This window comes from Brachyistius frenatus, unplaced genomic scaffold (assembly GCF_029030835.1).
Source record: "Brachyistius frenatus isolate BFR_SWC_R1_liver_20210118 unplaced genomic scaffold, ASM2903083v1 Contig_100, whole genome shotgun sequence".
Taxonomy (NCBI): Eukaryota; Metazoa; Chordata; class Actinopteri; family Embiotocidae; genus Brachyistius; species Brachyistius frenatus.
Window position 1 is genome coordinate 645,833 of NW_027210699.1, and position 10,422 is coordinate 656,254.

Genomic DNA, 10,422 nt, shown 5'->3' on the forward strand with positions numbered 1-10,422 from the left:
TGTGTTTCACTGACAAGCTTTTACAGACTCTTTCAACTAAACAGTCTTCTTCTGTTCAGGATGACAGATTTATTTGGTTTTGTTTATAACAGGAAAGTCTGTAAAGACAGTTTAATGGATGTGTCTTGTTTATTACCTGTATTTCAGTCTGAGTTAACTTCAAATGATTTATGTTATTATTGTTCAGGTCAATGTTGCCCTGTTTTCTCCATCAGCTGCATTTACAGTAATCTACTAGTCTGAATTTAATTCTTGTTTAATACCCAGTGCAACGTGTTTACAACCCCCGATTTGATTGTTTTATGAAAAATATATGCTCATTTTGAATTTGATGGCAGCAACACATTTAAAGAAAAGTTGCGACAGGCCAGTGAACCCTGAGATATATATAAAAAAAAACCCTCCTGAAAACAAAGTTGACTAAAAATGACTGAAGTTGTGCGATCCAGGTTTGTCTGCATATTTAGCCAAGATTAGGATTAGATGAGATCATTCCTTCCACCTACACATTAACACGCAACAGAAATATAAATGTTAAACCTTGATCCCATTTTAATGAGTTAAAGTAAAAATCTAAGGTTTGTTAGTGAGGACTGAAATAATCCGTCCACCTGACAGGTGTTGAAAACAACATGCTGATTAAACAGCAGGATTATTGAACACGTCGTGGACTCGGAAATGTCTTCAATCTTGAAAAACAAAATGACAGCATTTGGCACAATCACGCATCGCGAAATGAACATTTAATTTACGGGCAACATGTTTGGTGGACATTCAGTCAGCATGTGATTTACATGTTCTCTTAAAACACGTGACATCCTGTTGTGTTATAAACTGCACATTTCAGAGGAAGGAAGAAAAACCTGTAGCAATAATAATAATAATAATATAATAATAATAACCTGTTGAAGCAGCATGTTGTCAGGTGGATGGATGTTCTCGGGAACGGTGACTAATGGTGCCAACAAGGAATTGAACAAAGTTGAGAAACAAATTTGAAAGACATAAACTATTTGTTTTCAGGAAAGGAGTCAAATAGGAGTCAAAAACCAAAGTGATGCATTTATATGTGATTTATATATTGTGTGCTTTTACGCCCTCCAGACTGAACTCTTTATATTGTGCTGTGAGCAGGTGAAACGTGCTCAGAGACGACAGCTGGTATAAAACTCTGCTGGCCGACCTGTGAGTTGGAACCATTGCAGGATTTCCCTGCTTGTTTTTTAAGCGTTGACGAGTCGTGTCCCGGCTTACATCTGTGATCCGATGACTCCCTGAAGGCCGATCGCTGTCTGAGCTCATCCTCAGCTCTGAAACTCGCCGCCTCAGGATCTAAGACGGCTGAACTCAGGATCCTCTATTAAATACGTTTTTAAGACTCACTTTTAGAGTCGCAGCTCAGTGTGTGCTCATCATCTCTGCTCCGCTGTTCGTATAAGTTAAATTAGTGAGGTGATAGAATTCGTCACTTCATGAGTAATACACTATTCTAAGATGGCTTTTCAGCAGTTTGACACTCAAAGTTCAGACATGTGTTTCAGTTATTTTCTCAACGTGATGCTGTGAATCATAAAAGGATTGAGCTCAGATCCAACACGGAGCATCTCTACATAATACATGTCTGACGATGACTTCAGTCCAGAGCAGAGTGACCTGAGCCGACCTGAGGAGGGCAGGAGGACTCGGCATGCAGCCGCAGGTCTGCTGGGATGCGAAGACGACACTGCTGACGATGCGTTAACCATCTTGTGATGACAGACGGAGGAGATTCGGGTTTTTACCAAAAGCACTTTGATGCGAGGGTGACAATGACGCGTGAACAAAACAACGCTGGAGACATCAAACTCGGGTTAAATGAATCTCAATGAGACTTGATGATGTGAAGGTTCCACATTCGTTTGCTTTTTCAGGCTTTATTATATTATTTAGTGTGAAGTGGGACTTAAAAATCAGCTTTCGGAAGAACTTTCCTGAAGTGATCTCAACATGAAACTGTAACTACCTCGATGTCCCTGTAAAGAAACGGAGAGGTAAAACTTTTCATGGTAATGTTGCAGCAGGAAAAACACTTCTGCATTTTAACATCACAAGAAATGTGCTGTTTTACTTTCTTTTGTGAAAACGATGTCATCTCAGTCTGTGTGTTAAATAAGTTACGTTTTGAAAAACAGGTGCCAGATGGAGTGAAGCGTTTTCCAGGAGTTAGTCACCAGTAAGTTTATAGAGAAAGGGACCAGAAACCAGAACTAGTTGCTGCACAGCTGCCGGCTGAAATGATAAACAGTTGCTCATCCAGAAACGACATCACATGACCTTTTATGTTGGTGTGTTTATCTGGACTGATCACACCTTCGCTGCAGAACCTCCAACACACAGACGAGGAGAATTTATCTTCTCATCTCTCCAAAGGAAAGAAAACATATCTGGAAATGTTGAGCTACATCTTTAGCAAAGATTGCATTACATTCATTAGAACCTGTTGAAGGACAAGTTTGACTGGTTCTGTTAAATCAAACATCTCGTTGGGACGTTGTGCCAGTGAGTCAGCAGATTATCTGTCATCCATTATTTACACCTGATGTGTCAGTGTAAACAGACGTCCTGTCAGCGTAGCAACACTTCATATTCAGTGAAGGTTAAAACTAACAGACAGATGAGCTGATGCCCCCCCGGGAGGTCAAAGGTCAAGCCGACTGCGTATCGATGCTCAGTGTTGCTCAACAGCATTTCTGTGTTTGCCGACGCGAGTTCAGGTCAAACTGAAGCATGAACTCTAATATAGAGCAGAGCAGCGACTCATGCTTATTCTTTATTACACTTTACTGCTAATGTTTATTGTTTTTATGAATGAACCAATTGTTTATAGTCTCAGAAATAGTAAAAAAAAAAAATAATAATAATAAAGAAACGCATGTTACTGTGTCACAGAGGCCAAAGGACAGAAATTAAATCCCAAAGATATTCACTTCACTGTGATATAAAAATGGGAAGAATTTACGTTTGACTGTTTATAATTAACCAACAGTTATAATGGCTGAACTCATAAATTAATCAAACACTTGTTTCATTCTTGTCAAGTGATTAAAAAAGTAACAAACATAAATATGTTCTCTCTTAATATGTAAATACTGTTGTAGTAATAAATGTGGCCTTTCAACAGCAGATTAGCCCGACACCAGCACATCAGAAACAACATTTTTAATAGTTGAAATAAATACTCCATTACATGCAAGGTCAAAAACGCTTGAAAATACTATGGGAAGTCTGGTAAATAGTGTAAAACCTATGGCACACACTCACAGCAGCTTTTTACCAATCAAGAATTCACACATGTTGAAAACAAAACAAAAAACGAGACGCTCGGATCACTTTCTCCAATCTCACGAAGCACACGTACTCGACCGGCCATAGGTTCCCACAGCGAGGCTACATCCATCATCGAGGCTGGAAACTGAGGTAAACTTTTCAGGCGGGAAGGCCGCCGTGGGGTCGGCGAAGGCGGGCCGTCGGCCGAGCCCCGCCGCCCCGACCCGGACGGTCAGGCGGTCCGTTTCTAACGAGGTCCGAGTCGCATCCAGCGCAACAGCGAACCCTGCGGCGCTTCGACCGCGCGGCCTTCTGCTGATGTTACTCCGAACCTGCTGACCGGGCAGAACCCGGGCGAGTCTCTTTGGTAGGTCACTGGTGACGGAGGCGACCGCAGCCCGCGTTACCGCTTCCTAAACTAATTCACAGAATGAGAGTTGACTGGCGGCAGCGTCCGTGGGGAGGAGCGCTCTCGGAGGGCCTGAGTGAGCAGCGTGCAGCCGTCCGACACGGCGCAGGCCGAGTTGCGCAGACGCTCCCGGTAGTCGGCCATCTTGGAGCTGCTCTCGGGATGCTGGGCGACGTCTCGGAGGCCCTGAGTGAGGAGGACGCAGGCGGACACCACGCTCATGGCCCCCCCCAGCACCGCGGTCTGCACCCCCTTCCCTTCGGCCGAGACGCTCGCAGCTCTTCCCAGGAACTGGGGCTCGGTGGCGAACCCGACCAGCGCGCCGACGGCCTGGACCAGAGCGGCGCTGAAGAGGACGCAGCGGTTCCGGGTCAGCTCGCTGGGCTGCGTTTTCACCTCCTTCACGCACGCCAGGAAGGCGGTGCCGCTCGTGCTCATGCTCTTCACGCTCAACTTGAACTGCTCCTTGGCGAAGCGATCTCTGGACCTCTCGCTGGCCAGCGACGAGATGTCGGTCAGAGTCTTGAGGTTGGTGGAGATGTTCTGGGAGAGCTCGAGGAGGAGCCGGGGGGTGAGGTCCGGCAGCGGCGTGACCCGGAGGACGCCGCAGCTCTGCTCCACCTCGTGTCGGCAGCGCGTCACCTTGTAGCGGTCCACCAGGCCGGGCAGGCAGGGCTGGGAGCCGGGGGTCTCCACGGCCGCCAGGTAGGCGGCGTGGGCCGAGCACTCGGTCAGAGAGACCACCAGGTTGGCCATCTCCAGCAGCCGGTCGCCCACCTCGGTGAAGCGGCCCATGTTGAGCTGACTCTGGATGTCGTGGGTGAGGATGGAGAGCTCTTTGGTCCTGGCGATGACGGTGTCGCGGCACTGGTCGAAGGTGTCGGCCACCGCCACGCCCTCCGAGGTCATGACGGGCCGCGTCTCGCTGGACAGCAGCAGGAGGTCGGCCACCAGCTGCATCTTGCCCTTACACGTGTCACAGATGGAGGAGAGACGCTTCCTCTGCTGCAGGCTGCCGCCGGGTGCGCTGGCTGATCCCTCACTAGCTGACTTGCCCGAGCCACCACTAGCCATAATAATGAGGGGAGTCAGGTGGGGGGTGGGGGGGGGGTAGGGGAGGGGTGGGATGGAGGTGGGGGGGGGTCAAACTGCACTTCTGGAGGGGTTCACTTATTTATAGACTTCTGCTGCTGCACACTGCATCCTAATGTTTAAGACATCTCCACAACACGTCTCCGATCGCTGCTTTTTTTTTTTTTTTTTTTTAACAAACTCTTAAATAACAACTGGCCAAACAGTCTTCCTTAAATTCCTTCAGAGTAGGTCTTCAGCTGTGCACCATGTTAACACACACACGTACATGTGTTCTCCATGTAAACAAACTGCATTTTACTTACTACACCTCCATGCGTTCACTAATGTGTCTATAATGAGAATAAAACTCTGTCTGGCACGTTTCCCGGAGTTACCTGCCTGGATTATTACTAAATTATACAACAGTCGAGATAAATCCGAGTTATCAGTGTAACTTGAAAAATTAATTTAAATGCCCTGAACAACACAAACAACAAGTCATCACTGTAAATTGTAGTCCCGGGTTTGTTTGTTTGTTTTTTTGTGGAACAGAAGAATTCACAGGTTTGCTGAATTAAAGAAGAAAAAGAAACCAGAAATCACACGAACTGCAGTGCCACCAAAGGTGCCTTCAAAAACGGCAAAGTGCAGACTGGGACTAACACGAACCACGTCACGAGCTCCTGTATCACCTGAAGAGGGGCACCTCCGCGCGACAGCCCTGCTCTGGTTTGGGGTCTTTTAATGACTTTCGCCGAGAACAGCTCACCTCAGCATGAAGTCTTTGTTTGGTCCTTTCTTTCTCTCCACGACAATCAACACGATATCATTTTGTGTCCACTCCCGTCAGAGCAAGTAGCCTGAAACAGCACCGAGACCTCGTCCGACTTGTTCCCGCTGAGTGTGACCTGCCTGGCGGACTCACACTGGACAGAGACGGGGCACCACCCGGGCAGCTCTTCTGGACAGCGGGGAGATCCGTGCGTCCCTCCGGCACCATCATTTCATGAGTCCTCCTCCAAGTAAAACAAAAATCCACCAAAAACAGAACGAAGGAAAAGGCGACTGTCCCACAACACGAGCCCTTCAGTCCTCTTTCAAGCGCTTCTTCTTCAGACAGAGCCCCGGGTCGGACGCTAGCAGCTGCTCCGGGCGCTGCGGCTCCATATGCATCGTCCGTCGGTCCGCCCTCCGCCGCCTCCTCCGCGTCTCAACACGGGACTCGAAAGTGTGCGGACCCGCATATTCCCTGCGGGGACTCGCTCCTCAGATCCATACCAGCCCGGCGGGGTCGTTTTGTCGGAACATGTAACCCTCGCTTGTTTTCGGCAGGTTCCGGGATCACGAATGCCGTGAACGGAGGTCCGAGACGTGGCCGTTATTCCCGGAGATTCAAAGTGGTGCTGCGCGCTCCCGCTGCTGTACTATGAGGAAGCGGGGAGGGTGTGGTCCCGGGCTCGGAGGCTGCTCGGACCGAGCGGAGCGGAGCGAAGCGGCGGCGGCGACGGAACAACGTGAGCGACCCTCCTCTGGAAGTCAGCGCTCCGCCATAAGTTTGATCCGCTCGGTGTCTCACGTTCACCAAGTCGCGAGGCGAGTCCGTCGGTATACGGTGGCCGAAGAGCTCCGGGGAGCTTCACCACCGCTTTTACTTTCGGGACTGGCGGCTGCCGCTCTGCCGTGAGACATCAGCGACGGCGAGCGGCGCGCTAACGACGCCGGAAGCTGCTGCTTTTCAAAAATAAAAGCAGAGCTTTCACGCAGAAGCGTACAGACGGAGCCAGCGGGCCTGGAGGAGAATTTAGATTGGACAAGTAATAACGGTTCAATGTGCCTTTAGTAGAGAGGATGTCACATAAAGTGGTGCGTTTGGTAGATACAGGCTGATTCCAGAGGTGTAAACTTTCGCTCTCCATAAAACACATCACTTTTAGGTCTATCAATGAACAATTCAATAACCCCCCCCCCCCAAAAAAATATATATATTTTTGTCTGATCTAAATGTCCAATCTAAATGTCTTAATATAAAATAATTGCCTTTATTGAATGGTTAGAACATAATTAGCATATTTCTATGGATGGGTAACAGTGTAGAAAACGAGCCGGGGACAGTGAAGAGGATGATCCTTGTTTAAGGACGTGAAGATGATGTGAAAGCATCTGTTACTGTCTGTATTGTGTGACATGTTGGAGTCGTGAGACAGAAATATGCGACCTCATCTCAATGGACTACTGTATATATGATAAAGACAATATATTTAGTTCTTAGACTTGGAACAGAGAAGTTTTCACACGCTGTGCGTGAATGTGGGAGCTGCTGGACTGTCGGTGGGGCTTGCAGCTGCTCGGGGCACGGTGCCATTGGGTGGAGTCGGTCCGACAGGAAGCAGCTCTGCAGTTTGTGTTAGCGAGGCTGATCTCTGATCTCTGATCTCCGATCTCCGATCTCTCTCCGATCTCAGATCTCCGCTGCTGGAGCTACATGCTCAGTGAAAGAAAATAGTGGTTTATTAAACCAAATCAATAAAAACATGAATATAAGAAAGGAAATGGCAAAAGAAAACAAAGCATTTTCTTTAAACATATTGTTTTATGAATTATGTAATGGGTTTGGTGGCTACAAGCCGCAGGGAGGTCAGAAAGGGTTGAGGCTTTTTCATCCCTCCTGTTTATGACACCGTCCAACAATATATTGATCTGCACTTTATGAACGATGGTTGACTTTTTAACGGCAGCCTTGACAAAGATTAGGATGTGCTGTTTGACTAAAGTGATGGGAATGTGTTAGCCAACATAAAACAATCCCAACAATAATGTAGATGAGCTAGTTAATTAGTTACATTTATTGATTTTGAATTAAAACCTAATATGAATGAATAACATCACACAACAGTTAACAGACAATTAGCCACCTTGTTTTTTTAGGGTTTTTTTTAAGCACACATTCATTGTGCTCAAAGTATCTCTTGCTCCAACTAATGTGCTGAATGAGTGAACTTAGTGCAAATAGTTTCAAAACCTTATTTAGAGTCTCACGAAGCATATATACTCTATCTCATATTAATATACCTACTCTTTGAATCACAAGTATTCGGGGTTGATTTACGCTTTATTCAGAATATCAGAGCAGTGAATTCTCACCAGTAGTTTGCACAATCAAACTTTAAAATGTTTTCATCAATTCATAATCAATACCCAACAACTTGAACAACTCGGATTTTATTTTGAAAGTCTCTTCTTCTTCTGCCGCCGGTCGGCTCGGACACGCCCCTCTCCGTCTCGTGACCGGCAGACTTCCCGGCCAATCAGAGCGCACCATCTGTAAACATGGCGTCTGACTTCAGGTTGAGATGCGTCGTGCTCCTGCTCTGCTCGTGTTTGCTTTGTGTTTTAGCGACTGACAGCAAAGATAAAGCCAAGAAAAAGAAGGACATCCGAGACTACAACGATGCAGACATGGCGCGGCTCCTGGAGCAGTGGGAGGTGCGTGGACGTGGTGGTTTTCAGTCAGCCGCTAGCCGCTAGCCGCTAGCTCCGTGTGTTTAACTGCATTATGTCTCGTGTAACACGTGAGTCCTGAACGGGATGAGTGGGACATGTTCGTGTTTCAGAGCAGTCCTCTGGACCTGTCGTCGTGTCTTGACAAACAACATATACTGTCGTGAAGTGTCGAAAGTAAAATGAGCATTTAAGACCAGGAGCATCCAGTGATCCCTTTATTTAAGCTGTGCAAACATTTGTATGCTGTTTTAAAAACCTGTTAAAAGGTTTAAACTACATATGCGTGAATATAATTGCTCATGGGTAACATTATCAAACCATAATCAGTATCAAAAGGAAGGATTACATTTCGCTTTGGTTTCTGCAGCAAGTCCAACATCCCGTTGGTTCCCAGCTGTTCTTCTGACGTCACGTTCACGTGCATGAAGCTGCTGGGTGCAGCAGCGCATTCAGATGTGACATCATCTGTTTTACTGCGTTATTTGAAGACGTTTTGGGAATGAACTGTAAAAAGTCAACACCAACAAGGAAGGACGATATTAAATATAACTCAATACAAAGCGCAATAATTGTGTTTATGACGTGACTTAGAAATATAAAATAGTATAAGTAGTGTGAGAGAGAAGCGTCCAACCAGTTTCTATCATCGCACAGTGTTTAATCCGTCTGCTGATTGTTTGACAGGAGGATGATGACATTGAGGAAGGCGACCTCCCCGAGCACAAACGGTCTCCTCCTCCCATCGATTTCTCCAAAGTGGACGCCTCCAAGCCCGAGGAGCTTCTCAAGATGTCCAAGAAAGGCCGGACTCTGATGGTGTTCGCGACAGTGTCGGGAGACCCGAGCGAGAAAGAGACGGAGGAGGTGACGGGCCTGTGGCAGGGCAGCCTCTTCAACGCCAACTTCGATATCCAGAGGTAGTTTCCCACCGAACGTCTGCAGCTGCTTTTACAGAAGAGAGATTTACTTCTCATCCATTTGACCTGAAGTTAATGATTGTACAAGTTTTTCTCAGGTGGAATATCTCATCATTCAACTGTTTATTACATTATTATCCACCATTAGAAATGTAATGGGCAGTTACACATGAACAAAGATGGATTACTCTTCAGATCCTTCTTTCTGTTTGTGCTGATCAAAAGTAATTGAAGCTCCAGATCAGTGAACATCAGTGACATCTGGTGGCTGATATGAACAGTGAGCAGCTGTTGATGACTGGAGTCCAAGCTCCAGGTTCAACCCATAAACATCTGTCCACTTCCTATTTTTTTCTCCAGCACTTTGTTTGAAAAGTAACTGATTTGATGGACTGCCTTTATTATTCTTTAATCTGTCCTAATCAAATTTTAGGTGTAAAATTATGAATACATGTAAAACCCTACAAATGTTCAATCCTCCAAAAACACACAAAAATCCTCAAACATCATCCTCTCTTTCATTTCAGGAAACTCAACTTCTTACAATTAATTTGATGATTTTCAAATATTTGTATTTACATACAAGATACAACTCATAGAGTGAAACAGTGAAAGGATTTGTCTTCTGCACCATTCGACCAACCATGGAAGTGTTTTCTCGTTGATTATCATGAAGTTTGGTCCAATGATCGCTGCTTGAACCTCACCAGCCGGTATCATGTTGAAATGTTCCCGTAACTTTCATTATTTCCTTTGTCATTAAGCCTCGTTGTTACTCACACGTAGTTCTTCTTTATGGTTTACAGTAATAACCGTCCACTCAGTGATGCCTGGTTTCCTCCTGCAGGTTCGTGGTCGGCTCCAACAGGGTGATCTTCATGCTGCGGGACGGCAGTTTTGCCTGGGAGGTGAAAGACTTCCTCGTGGCCCAAGATCGCTGCGCCGAAGTTACCGTCGAGGGGCAGGTGTTCCCGGGGAAAGCTGCCAAGAAGGATGACGCCAAAAACAAGCAGCAGAATGACGTCGACAAGAAGAAGAAGAAGAAGAGCAAGAAGAAGACGGAGAGCCAGAAGCCCGACCTGGAGGGAAACAGCGCCGGCAGTCTGAAACAGGAGCTGTGATGGAGATAAACAGGAAGGAAGTCAGCGGTCCTTCTCACGGCCAATCAGTGAGCAGTGAACTGGTGAACGTGGCTCCGGGGCCACGTGAGGCGTC

At 46.5% G+C, this 10,422-nt stretch overlaps 2 protein-coding genes across 2 annotated transcripts; one reads left to right on the forward strand and one right to left on the reverse strand.

Annotated features, from left to right (window-relative positions):
• Positions 1–3,183: 3,183 nt before the first annotated feature.
• tlnrd1 (talin rod domain containing 1) lies at positions 3,184–4,960 on the reverse strand. The gene has a single exon (XM_069711462.1). The coding sequence runs from the start codon at positions 4,787–4,789 to the stop codon at positions 3,725–3,727; it is 1,065 nt and encodes a 354-aa protein (XP_069567563.1). The 5' UTR covers positions 4,790–4,960; the 3' UTR covers positions 3,184–3,724.
• A 3,148-nt stretch (positions 4,961–8,108) lies between these two features.
• Positions 8,109–10,422, forward strand: mesd (mesoderm development LRP chaperone). Its single transcript, XM_069711453.1, has 3 exons — positions 8,109–8,272; positions 8,975–9,207; positions 10,055–10,422. Exons 1-3 carry the CDS (start codon positions 8,117–8,119, stop codon positions 10,326–10,328), a joined length of 663 nt encoding a protein of 220 aa, XP_069567554.1. The 5' UTR covers positions 8,109–8,116; the 3' UTR covers positions 10,329–10,422.

Excerpts from the sequence above, each read along its gene's own strand:
- tlnrd1 (XM_069711462.1), bottom strand. The coding sequence starts at position 4,789 with ATGGCTAGTGGTGGCTCGGGCAAGTCAGCTAGTGAGGGATCAGCCAGC.
- mesd (XM_069711453.1), top strand. The coding sequence starts at position 8,117 with ATGGCGTCTGACTTCAGGTTGAGATGCGTCGTGCTCCTGCTCTGCTCG. Across the intron at positions 8,273-8,974 it reads GGCTCCTGGAGCAGTGGGAG|GAGGATGATGACATTGAGGA; the intron begins GTGCGTGGACGT and ends ATTGTTTGACAG. Across the intron at positions 9,208-10,054 it reads GCCAACTTCGATATCCAGAG|GTTCGTGGTCGGCTCCAACA; the intron begins GTAGTTTCCCAC and ends TTCCTCCTGCAG.